At 39.3% G+C, this 12,973-nt stretch overlaps 1 protein-coding gene across 1 annotated transcript; it reads left to right on the top strand.

Annotated features, from left to right (window-relative positions):
- Positions 1-4,564: 4,564 nt before the first annotated feature.
- Positions 4,565-11,655, top strand: LOC102297819 (plexin-B2; the record flags this gene model as incomplete). The annotated part of the gene is given in 9 exon segments (XM_042217637.1): positions 4,565-5,694; positions 7,435-7,623; positions 7,758-7,889; positions 8,476-8,576; positions 9,165-9,291; positions 9,733-9,892; positions 10,466-10,577; positions 11,093-11,204; positions 11,554-11,655. Coding segments are annotated over 9 exon segments (2,163 nt in total), but the record flags the coding sequence as incomplete, so codon positions are not given.
- Positions 11,656-12,973: the final 1,318 nt, after the last annotated feature.

Genomic DNA, 12,973 nt, shown 5'->3' with positions numbered 1-12,973 from the left:
TTTCTCTTGTAATAAACTCTCTTTTCCAAAGATGAGTGATTCCTCAATCAGATATTTATTTTTTATATTACTTTTGTTTCAGCAACATTAAATTTAAAAACTGTACTTTTGAGTTAAAATATATATTTATAATTTTAATAAATGACAAATTAAAAAGGCATGAACATTTTTTGTATCGAAAAAATATCGAACCGTGACACCAAAGTATCGAACCGAACCGTGAATTTTGTGTATCGTTGCACCCCTAATACTTTATAACTTACAAAAAGGAAAGTTTTAAGCCTAATCTTTAAAAGTAGAGATAGTGTCTGTCTCTCAAATCCAAACTGGAAGCTGGTTTACAGAAGAGGGGCCTGAAAACTGAAGGCTCTGCCTCCCATTCTACTTTTAAATACTCTAGGAACAACAAGTAGGCCTGCAGTGCGAGAGTGAAGTGCTCTAATGGAATTATATGGTACTACAAGGTCATTAAGAAAAGATGGGGCCTGATTATTCATGACCTTGTATGTGAGGAGCAGGATTTTGAATTAAATTCATTAACAAGAAGCCAGTGAAGGGAAGCTAATAAAGGACAAATATCCTCTCACTTTCTAGTCCTTGAAATTCCTGAAAGAAATTCCTGCAGTGTAACTAATTGGTGTGTGTTATCTGGCGTCATAGAAAGATGGGTTTCATCTGCATAGCACTGAAAATGTATGCTATGCCTTCTGATGGAGGGAAGCATGTATAATGTAAACAGAATTGGTCCTAGCACTGAACCCTGTGGAACTCTTTTACATGAACAAAGTGGAATCTGTTGGATAGATATGATTCAAACCACTGCAGTGCAGTACCTGTAATACCTACAGCGTGCTCTAATCACTCTAATAGAGATATTATGGTCGACAGTATCGAACGCTGCACTGAGGTCTAGCAGGACAAGCACAGAGATGAGTCCACTGTCAGAGGCCATAAGAAGATCATTTGTAACCTTCACTAAAGCTGTTTCTGTGCTGTGATGAGCTCTGAAACCTGACTGAAACTCTTCAAATAAGCCATTCCTCTGCAGATGATCTGTTAGCTGTTTGACAACTACTCTTTCAAGGATTTTTGATATGAAAGGAAGGTTGGAGATTGGCCTATAATACTAGACCTAAGCAAGATGTGTTTTTGTTAGTAACAGGTTTACTAATGTTACATCTGTGAAATGATTTTGAGTAATTTTTTTCCTAATGTTAAGAATTTTATTTGTAAAGAAATTCATGAAGTCATTACTAGTTAGCGTTGAAGGAATTGTTGGCTCAACAGTGCTCTGAGCTTTTTGTCAGCCTGGCTACAGTGCTGAAGAGAAAACCTGGGGTTGTTCTTATTTTTTTCAATCAGTGATGAGTAGTAAGATGTTCTGGCTTTGTGGAGGGCTTTCTTATAGAAGCAACAAACTATTTCTCCAGGCTAAATGATGATCCTCTAAATTATGTGACACACCATTTCACTGTCTAATAACAGATTAAATGCTGTGTTGAGGCTGTCATTTTTACATCTACATGGAAGTTAAAATCACCCACAATAATTAATTTATCTGAGCTGAGCACTAAATCAGGTAACAAGTCTGAGAAATCAGACAGAAACTCTGTGTAAGGCCCAGGGGAGTAGATGATAACAATAAGGCTGGTTTTGAGTTTTACAGCTGGGGTGGACAATGCTAAGCATAGACTTTCAAAATGAATTAAAGTCTGTCTTTGGTCTTCAGTTAGATTAAAGAGCTGGTGTGGAAAATTGCTGCCACACCTGCCCCCTGGCCTTGCTTCGAGGATTTCTGTAGTTAGATATGACTCGGAGGGTGTTGATTCATTTAAACATAGGTTTCTGTAAGGTTGAGTATTTGTTGATCAATCTCTAACAGCGACTTGGAAGAGAGACCTAAAGAGAGACATTTCACTGTTTTATTCTTTGGTGCTGTTGATGATACTGTTTTCCTTTTTCTTTGTGATTTTTTAAAATGTCTAAGTCATTTTTTGACGATTTTTATCTGTTTTTTTGTCTGTTTGGGAGCAGAGATAGTCTCTAAGCGGATGGGGTTTTGGGGTGATAGCAGGAGGAGAGAAGCATGAGAGTATGAGAGAAGTTAAGGCATATGGTGAAATAGATGGTGAAATTAGGAGGAAGTTAGATAGTGCTGTGGTGTCATGAGTTATGGTTTGAGGCGAGGCATTCACATGCTTTATCAGATGCTACCCATCCTGTGATTAGCTCTCAAAAGCTCCATACTCAACCATCTCTAGAGTTACAGGGGGAGATTTGTGTAACTGCAGTAGTCGCAGAAAAAGAACCAAAACACTGACTTTGCACAGGGACAGGCATCTGGCGACAAGGGAGCATTTTAAATTAGCTTCTTCTATTTTCAAAGAATTTGTGCTTTACAGAACACAATAATCATGCTATTCCAAGACTTCACTCTTCATTACCAACACAAGGGTGCACAAGTTTCCAATTTCCAAGATATGTTTTCAAAGAATTTGTGCTTTACAGAACACAATAAACTCAAATCAAAAACAAATCAAAATCATAAACATAAAAAATATAAATAAATAAATAAATTTTGAAATATTTCCTAACTGCAGACAGCACAAATGCATGAATTTGGTAATTTATGTCAAAACACATTTATTTTTTATTAGCTAGTTGGCATTGATGTTAATTGATATTGATATTTTATTGTGTGATTTGTATGTTCGTGTACAGCACTTGGTCAGGACGACCTAAGTGTGTAGGAGCCATAATTAAATGTATTGAATTTTGATGATCACTGGGTTTTCATTTGTTTGGTTGCTATGGTGATGCGTAACGGGAGTCACGTGGGTGCTAGAGGTGACATTAAGAGGGCGTTGTCAGTCTGTCGTCTTCACTGGTTTTGATTTTGACAGAGAGGAGGGCTGGGTAGCCGTAGTTTTTTGTTGACCGCTGCACAACATGTTTCCCCTTGTTGCATTAGAGCCTGTGACGTTTAAGAGTCTGAATCAGGAGCCGATCGACATTACTCTGTAAACTCTCAAAGCACTTTAATAAACAAGACAAACAATTCCACCTCTCGCATTATTGCGTAAAGTTGACAGCGCGTCGGCAAATAGGCAGGCTCCATCCCCGGCCTCTAGCGACTGTGGAAGTCGCTACACCACTGTTGTAATTAAAAGTGATATATAAATAAAGAAATAGAAATATGCAGAGAACATGCAAACGCCACACAAAAAGGGCTGAGCTAACCAGGAACCTTCTTACTGGTGTTACCCCCTTCAGTATCATATATGATTTCGGAATAATCAGCACTGGAATCAGCACGTGTTGCATGAAAGTGAAGGACTGAACGATCAATTTCTTTGAAATTGAAGTTACAAATTGAGACAATGAAAAATTAACAATTTAACTATATATTATTTAATTATATATTTCAATTCTCATTCTTGCATTAAAATATAGAGCGTGCACAACATTTAAAATCTCTCATAAGTGAAGCTTGTGTTTAAAAAATTATATTATTCATCCAGACCAAGAAGAAAAAGTAGTGTAAGCTCATCTTCATTAGTATTTGTGAGAGGATGTCAGACATGCTTTTACACTGTGAGTTGAGGTTTTGTGGTGAGATATTCACACATTCATCATCCACACTCTAACTCACCCTGACAAGGGACAGACACCTACCAGCTTGCACAAAGACTCAGTAAGTAACATATTTGTCTCCCTCTGTTTCTGTCCTTTTGATGTACAATTCAGATGTTTTTTCCTTAAATTTTTTCATACACCACCCTGTTTCTGTTTAAAGGAACCACTAAGAATGGTTTTGTGCAGGGTGCAGAGACGTTGGAGTAAATGATTAAATAAATAAGAAATGGATATGTATCCAGCATATGCTGGATATGTACTTAGTGCTTATTTTCTGATTATAGTGTTTTATGTATTTTAATAATAAAGGCCTGTATAAAGGAAGGCCAGCTTTGACTCACAAACCAAGTGCTCAGCCAGACTAAAAATAAAGGAAGAGCTGCAGAGGCATATTAATAAAGAACAGGAAACCAGACAGAAAAAGCAGAACTAAGTAACACAGAAGCAGTTGTTTTTATCTAAACTATGTGTGACGTGTAAAGGACTATATGCTAGAGATCTGCAAAATGGCTTTGGGCTGTGCATGTCTCTCTCTTCCAGAAGATGATTAAATAAAATAATTATAAATATTTTGACTAACTGAGTCGTGTTCTCTCTTTTCAGTAAAAGAATGACAAGAACCAGATTTAATAGTATGTAGATATGTACAACAGAACAAAAACAGCATATGCAGCATGCTTTGATTCAGAAGCGGGTATGGTGGATGATTCAAATACAGACACTATGTGAGTGTTCTAAGTGTTCATCAAACTAATGGCCTGTATGTAAAGATGTCTGGTTGTTTTGACGTACAGTTCTTTACGTATGTCCAGTTATATTAACCACACAGCAACCCTTCTTTGATGTGTCATTTTTTGATAGTTAATGTACATTTAAGGTGCCATTTAACTTCATTAATAGTAAAACCTTCTTTTTTTGTTCCTTCCAGAGATGGCAAGCTGGGTCTCCACCCTCTTCTTCCTAATCTGGTTGTCAGTCTCTCAAGCCCAAGAGAGGAGTGGAAAAATCCCCACTGTGGAATTCATCTCTGAAAGCCTGATTAACAATGTGGTCCAGGACCCACAGACTGGTCGCATCTACCTGGGAGCAGTCAACAATATCTTCCAGCTGAGCCCGTCCCTCCAGAAGGAGGCCCGCACTGAGACGGGCCCAAAAAAAGATGCCAAAACATGTACACCTCCTGCTTCAGGCTGTCAGGACACACTGCTCATGCCCAACAGCAACAAACTTCTGCTGGTCCACCCATCCAATGGTTCACTAATAGTATGTGGCAGTCGGTACAGAGGCATATGTTCCCTCCTCAACCTGTCTAATGTAGAACAAGAGTTGTATTACAATGACAACAAAGGAGAGAGGACTTACGTGGCTAGCATAGAGGATAATGTGAACGTGGTGAGCGTCATGTCCAACTACACAAAAAATGGCCGGACCTTCAAAGTGTTCCTTGTTGGAAAGGGCTATGGAAGCCTGGACAGTACAAAACTAATCAGCACACGAATCCTTGAGGACTACCAGGACTGGGTTGTGTTTGAGAACATCATTGAGGCATCAGCGGTACAGACGGCGCCATTTGTCCTCAAGTACTTACACGACTTCCAACATGCCTTCAAAGAGGATGGTTTTGTGTATTTCCTCTTTTCTCGGACTCTCGATGGCACAGATAACAAAAACTTGACTTTTGTGTCTCGTCTTTGTGAAAATGACCAACATTACTATTCGTACACAGAGCTCCAGTTAACCTGCGGTACAAACAACCGGTACAACAAAGTCCAAGCTGCATATGTGGCTTTTCCAGGAAAAGAGCTGGCACGGGTCATGTCTCAATCTGGTAATTATGGGACGGTCACCTCATTCACAAAAGTCCTCTTCATGGTGGCTCATCCAGATGACGACGAAAGCGACTCTGCTCTCTGCATGTACCCGCTGAACTCCATCAATCAGCAGCTGATGGATATAATCAGTGCATGCTACAGTGACTCTGGGGAGATTTCTGGGGTTCCTGCTGTGGACGTACCCTACTCATCTCAAGCCTACACAGCATGCACTTCAAAAATTTCCGTAAGTGCTTCTTTGTCAGCTGACTCTAATTTAAAAGAATGTTTTGAAAAACTCAGATTAGTATAATTATAATCTTTAATGCAGTTATCACTTTTTATTATAAAATCTCAACATTTAATTCGTTCCCTGGATAACTTGTAATCTGACCATGGTATTAATTGTAATGTAATTCTATAAACTGAGTGAGATAAGCTGCTTCAGGCCATATAGATGTATAGTTAGGTCTATAATTTGTTGGAGAAAGACACAATTCTTGTAGTCTCTGTACACCACCACAGTGGATTTTAAATCACACAATCAAGATGTGGCTAAAGTGCCGACTTTCTACTTTAATTAAGGGGTTACACAGTTTTTTGGTTTTGTTTGTTTAGCATTTGTCTGAGTCTAAGCAGAGAGTATAGCCCTGTGCACTTCACATTTCATCCTTCTGTTTCTGTTTCGATCAGCAGTCACAGTAATCAGACAGTAGTGACCCAGTTTCAGTGGCAGCGATACATGCCCAATCTGATCATGAGCTGCTTCTCTCCTCTCCATACTTTAAGAATATTTTTTGAGAACTGTAAAGGTTCTTTCAGATTTTCTTTGGCAAAGTTTAATCTGATCCTCTTGTTATTGAGTGTCACCAATAGTTTGAACCTTGTTGTATTCCCATTCATGGATGTGTCTTGACAATGATATGTCTACCTCCCCTGGGTGTTTTTGACTTAGATATTATGAAGCTGTTTTGCTTATCTATGGAAATCATTTTTTCAGGTCTTTATGTGTTGCTGAGCTGGCCATTCCATTCCTTATTTTTTAAGAAAGTACCAGATTATTAATTTCTTTACTACTGAAGTTTTTATTATTTTTGATTCTGATTTATTTTTTCAGCTGAATGTTAGCCTATCTCATTTGCACTGACATGTATTTGGGCTCTAATTCCCAAAGAAATTTTGGCGAAGATTTGCTAAAATGCCTTGAGTTAAAGCTTAAAGTTTAACTTCAATCACTTATTGATTGTTTGATTTAGAACCTGCCCTTGTGGTGTAGAAAGACAAAACCACCAAAATTACGCCTTTGTTCAAGTTATGGGCCGAACTTTAATATGGCTCACTCTCCTCTCACCATGTACTAAATACACCTGTCAAATTTGGCGGTCTATTCATGTTTTAAAATTTTCCCTTTGCTGCCTCTGACATGTCAAGACCGCTGCTACCCTGCACCACTGGTTGATATTTTAGCTGTTTCACATCTCCAGCTCCCACCATAGGGTCTGCAGCTGTAGGGTATTTACTTTAGAGAGTGACTGAGCTTAATACCGAGATCAGATCAGTACCTACTCAGAAATAATTGAAGTATTCCATGAACAATTTTAATATGCCAAAGACTTTTTTAGTTATGGCCCAACTTAACTGGTTATTTTACATTTTTTACTTGCATGTATTAGTAGTTTCTTGTTAAGTGATCGTTAACACGAGTTTTCCTATTGTTCTCGTCTCAGACTTCCAACTCTAAAGCAAATACTTACTTGTAATTTTTATTCATTATTTTAATTCATTATTGTAATCAAAGAAATGATCAGTCAAAACAAAGCCAATTTTAGATTGTAGATTAAAATAGTCGAGTGTTCAAAGCACATTTCCCATCTCTGTTATAAAGTTTAAGTAGGATACGAACAGTACTGCAAAGACAGTTAATGTTATTGGAGTGAAAAGCAAGCAATGTCTGATCGTCCCTTCTTGTTATCCTTTCCCTTTACAGAAGGATGCATTGGGAAACTTCAAGTGTGGTGCAGAGCATTTGCTTTCGCCTCTGGCAAGCAAGCCAGCATTTGCCTTAAAGGCAGATGCAGCATTGACCATGTCGGTCCATCTGACTGCTGTAACTGTTGCTGTGGAGAATGACCACACGATCGCCTTTTTGGGCAGCGCCAACGGAGAGGTCTTCAAGGTTGAGTTCTCTTGTGGTTTTTTTTGTTGGATATTTTTTTCCTCAGTTTAAACTTTTATCTGAGGGAAGGTGTATCAAGTGAATTTAAAACCTCAAATTTCTCTTACCTTTTGTCTTTTGTTTATTTTGTCCAGGTACACCTGAGACCAGGTGAATATGGCAACGAGCCGTACTCCTATGTTGGCAACAACATAGGAGAGAAGGTCAACAAGAACCTTTTCCTTGACCAAAGCCAGAGCCACCTCTACATTACCACAGAGAAAAGGGTGTGTGTGTATATTTAACACTTATTATACATTAAAATTCAGGCAGAGTACTTGCTGGTGCTAAGACTGAGCTCCACAAAGACTGTATTCATTTAAAAGAGAAAAAAATTGATCCAAAGCAAAAAACTATGCTGTGGGTATGCACGGAGATATATAAAATCAAAATGATTTAGTCCGCTGTTTCATTAAGCTTTTTTAAGTTTGTGATTTCAGAAGTTTTGCTTTCATTATATTGACTCACATTTGTTTCTGCAGAGGGGGAAGAGTTTCTAATGTTGATGCTGTTAAACATTCAGATTTTATCGGAAAAATACTGATGTCTTGAAATAAGATCTAATGGATTGGCTTTTACATGTAAAAAAGAAAACAATTTCACGCTGGTTACAGTAAACATTCAGTGCTTTGTGTTGAATAAACTAAGTAATTAAACATGGGGAGAAGACACGAGAGACCCCACTCGCTCCCACTCTGCACACCTGCAAGATACTAAGGAACATTTACAGCTACACTTTAAATACTTGTTATTTTTGTCCAGTGTCTCCCTTAAGGTGCACCTTTGATCATATTTCACGTTGTAATAATCCAGATCACCAAGGTGCCAGTGCAGACGTGCCTCGAAATGAAAGACTGCCAATCATGCGTGGGACTGAGGGACCCTTACTGTGGCTGGTGTGTTTTGGAGGGCAGGTGAGGATCCACACACACACACACACACACACACACACACACACACACACACATACATAAGTACATAAGTACATTCTTGCATGCATTTACAAATGCATGCACACAACAACAGACTAACACAAACACCCACACATGCAATTCCATCTGTAAAACACAGCAGAATATTTGTTCAGTGTTTTATTGCAGACACTTTTAGACCTATTATATTTATAACAGTATATATTGAGACAGTTCATTTTATGACCAACAGTTACATTTCTTGAATTATTTATATAATTTTATTAAAATAATTTTCTATTAATCTCATTCCTGAAATGCTCACAACTGGGAAGTTGGAAAAAATATTATTTTTTATTACTTGCTTAAAGGTTATATGAGTTAAAAGTTGTCATATTATAAATATTAAATGTAGTTACCATTGAGGACCTTGCATGTTTTTCTTTTTGAGACATAAATCTTTATTTTGTGCACAGACCCTGCTGGAAGTCACGTAGGCATTGAGTTGTTATTTACAAACTGACTTTTTGTGAAAGCATTCATGGCATGTGCAGCTCAGGCTGATGGGATTTTCTCATCCTTCGTCTGAAGGTGTACCAGGAGGTCTGAGTGCCGACGGGCAGAGGAGAAGAATGGCTGGTTGTGGAGCCCCAAGCAGCAGTGTGTCAAGATTGTATCCTTCTCTCCTTCAAACCTTTCCTGCAGAAAGACCGGCAAGGTACAGCTCTGTTTATTCCTCACTCAAACTGTCTCTGACTTCCTTTGTTCTCCTTTATTGTCCCTCTTTTCTCTGCAGTACCTAACTCCACTTACATGCAGAGACTGAGTAATAAACTGGGAATCAAAGACCTCGAGCTCTAGGTCTTCCAGCTCTGTATTGATCCACCCAGAAAACTCCAAACTGTCTTATTATAACCTGCGTGGCTGATTGTCTGAAGATGGAGAGCCTCTTCCTATTCCCCCATTTTTTACTTCTTCTGTGTTCCTGCCCGTCTGACTCACACATGAATTCCCATCAGCAGCATGTCACTCCTTTCTCTTTCTCCGTTTCTTTCTTTAAAAAGAGAAACAGTTTCTTTATTATAACTTTGGTTACGCACAGATGCGAACTCAGTGAGATCTTACACAGTTTCCAGTCAGTATTTTTTTGTCTGTCCAGGTGAACATCAATATTCCCTCCCTTCCTACCATTGGACACTCTGACCGTCTGCAATGCAAGATTGAGTCTTTCCAGAGTAACGGCATCATGTCAGACTCTGGTGAGGTCTCCTGTGATCTGCCCCAGCCTGGGCTTATACCGAAAACACCTGAGGGCCAAGGTATGGTCTCTTTAATTACCCTGCTATGTTTCTGTCGTCTTTAAGGTCTAATGTCTGTGCTTCTCCATGATGGTTAACGCTGCATTACTAACTGGCCAAGGTGGGAAATGGGCTGAAAAAAAACATGAGGTTAAGTTAATGTCGGCTGGCAAATTCTCCATCATTTTGTTGAAGAACTTATAGTATCCAACAAATTTGCACCAGAAAATTGCACGAAATCAACACACTAATCTAATTTAAGCTTTATTATTTCAGTTTATAGTTTTTTGTATCAGTAGTCAGCAAACATCTTGCCCAAAACAAAGTGAGTCCCATAAAAAAAGTCCTTTATAAAACAAAACATGAAACTTTTTTTAAATACAGCTCAAGTTTTGGCTTTTATACACTAATATGCAGTTCAGGCAGTTAAATAATCACTGAACTGATTCTGAGGAGATTTATCATAATATTTAATCGCTCTGTTTTTTGTCTTTAAATGTACAAGCATACTTCACATCTTTTATATGATAAAACTTGTATTCACATAAACAGCTAGTGTATCACATTTTAACCACTGTTTTACTGTATCTTCAGACTTTGTGGCCGTGGCTATCAGGATCTTTGTGAATGAGACTGTGGAGTTGGCCACGCGGGAATTCATGTTCTACAACTGTGCTGCCACAGTGAGGAAATCTGAAAACACACCGTGAGTCAGGCTGTTAATCTTTCAGTTCTGCTCTGTCACTCAGTGAAAATACACAGTGACATGGAACACAGCATCATCTGACAACCTTGATGTAAATGTATCACCGTGCATGAGCAGATGAGAGATCAAGGCTCTGTTTGTAAATTGTGATGCATGGTGGTTTTGAATGCACCTCTTGCATTTCTCTCCTGCTTCTATTACCAAGCCGAGGAAATTGCCTCAGTTTCCTTTTCATTAATCAAAAAAAGAAAGTCGATCCTGGCTGTTTTTTTCCCCTCATTTTTTTCTGCATTTCTTTCACACAGAGGAACGTGTGATGAACGAGCTTTGCTTATGTGAAGTTGCAGAGATCCATTTCATTGTCAGCAACATAGATTTTTGTGCCGGACGCTCTCTGATGAGTTTGCATGTTTTAGATGTTGTTTGTGTGTGCTTTTGTGTGTGCATGCTCTACCCTGATTGTGCATGTGAAAGTATTTCCTTATCCAAGTTGGTCCATATTTCTGTGTTTTCAGGTGCATGTCATGTGTAAGCAGTCAGTGGGGATGTCAGTGGAACACGCAGGACCACACCTGCAGCGATGCGGACAACAGCGTGGTTGGTTCCCACATCATCAAGCACCGTCAGGTTAGTTCTTTCTGACAGGTCAAGGACTCTTTTCTGTCATGTATGTGTATGATAGATGTGGAGAACGACTATAGCACAAGTTTTAAAGGACACATCTAAACTTTACATGTGATTCACCGCCTGAGTGGTCCAAACTCCTCCTGAAAAATTAATAAATACACAAATCCCACTATCAGCTGCCACCATCTTGCATGACAAACGTTGCAGGGTGGAGGATATCAGATTCCACATCAGCGGATGTTTCAGCGATATAGTTATCTGTCGCCACAGATGAGGGTGTCCGTTAAGTGGTTAGCATGTTTAAAATGTAAATTATTAAATTATCTAATTTGTTTTCATTCTGTTTCAGAGCGCAAACTGTCCTCGGTTCGAGAATCCAGATCCTGTGCTCATCCCTGTGGGCTACAAGACTCGAATCAGCTTTGAAGGCATAAATCTGAATCATTACCAGGTAAACTGGCCCCACTCCACCCCCAACATGCATCTGAGTTCCAGGGAAAGAAACACTCTCTTTCTGTTTGTGGATATCCCTTTGACAGAAAAAAGGAAAAACACAACAGGTTCATTTTTAGGCTAAAAGAAAGGAGAATGAGCCAAACTTGTTTCTTTTTTTTTTTCCCTACTCTTGCATCTGTTAATGAGGGGTTTTAAATTGGCTATAGGTGTAAGTGTCAGACTGTATGGTCGCGTTTCTCCTGCAATTGAAACCTCTACAAGTTGTATCCTACTTCCTGTCCCATGACAGCTGGGATTGGCTTCAGTCCTCCCACTAATCCCCGCTGTGTAGGATAGGGAATTAAGAAAATAAAGTAATGCATCTGTATGATTTCACAGAGATGGTGTCCCCCATATCAGGTGTACAGTTCTGGCTGTAAGCGATGATACGGCACTCTTACCAACTATTTAAATGTTGCAATTAGAAAGAAAAAAAAGTAGCTTAAAAGGGAGTGAAAGGAAGCAAAAATAAATAAATAAATGTTTTTAAAAAATGGCTCGTTTAGACACACGGGACTGAGTGGTCTGTACTGAACTGAACTCACGCGCAGAAACCCAGAACAGAGACAGCAGATGGTTTAAGGCTTAAGCTCTGGAAACGTGGCAAGGACAAAAGCAATAAAACGTGGCGAGGGGAATGCAGAGCTGGGGCGAGGGAATGGGGCCTGAGATGCCGACTGGAGCTGGGCAGGAAACAATCACACTGAAGAAAGAAGACAGTGGAGTTAGGGAGGTAGTGGAAGTAGCCCTGAAGTGGTAAGCAGTTAAGTATAGCAATTCTTACTTGCAGTAGGTGGAAACAGAGAGTTGAGACGGGGTGAGCCAAGATGAATCCAGAAAATGAGTTGATGACAAACTGGCAGTGAATGAACGTCAGCGTGTGGCTTAAATCACTCTGGCTTGAATGCCTGCAACTGGCTCCAGGTGTGCAGGAGCTGGAGGAGGTGGCCCTGCCCAGGGGCAGATCACAGGTAGGTTCAGGAGCCTCATAAAGCTAACCACCGCGGACCATGACAGAATGAACTTTGGGGGCCACACCAAAGTCCAATATAAGATAAATAAGGATTATTTTGTCTGTGAATCATGCAAAGCTACTCTGGTAAAGTTTTGGAAATGGAAGTAATGACAATAGTTCCCCTTTAAGACTGGAGGTTTCTGTTGGAAGAGGGCTTAAAACGCACTTTTTACCATTCAACCGTAGCGAACAGGTGTGAGGACACCCAACTTTGTGAACAGAATTACTCAAAAAATCTTGTGAATACAATAACTCAAGA

The sequence above is a fragment of the Haplochromis burtoni genome, unplaced genomic scaffold (assembly GCF_018398535.1).
Source record: "Haplochromis burtoni strain Fernald_Lab_line unplaced genomic scaffold, NCSU_Asbu1 Contig_2392, whole genome shotgun sequence".
In the NCBI taxonomy this organism is placed as follows: domain Eukaryota; kingdom Metazoa; phylum Chordata; class Actinopteri; order Cichliformes; family Cichlidae; genus Haplochromis; species Haplochromis burtoni.
Note: the sequence above shows the minus strand (reverse complement) of the source record. Positions and strands in the feature narration are given on the sequence as shown.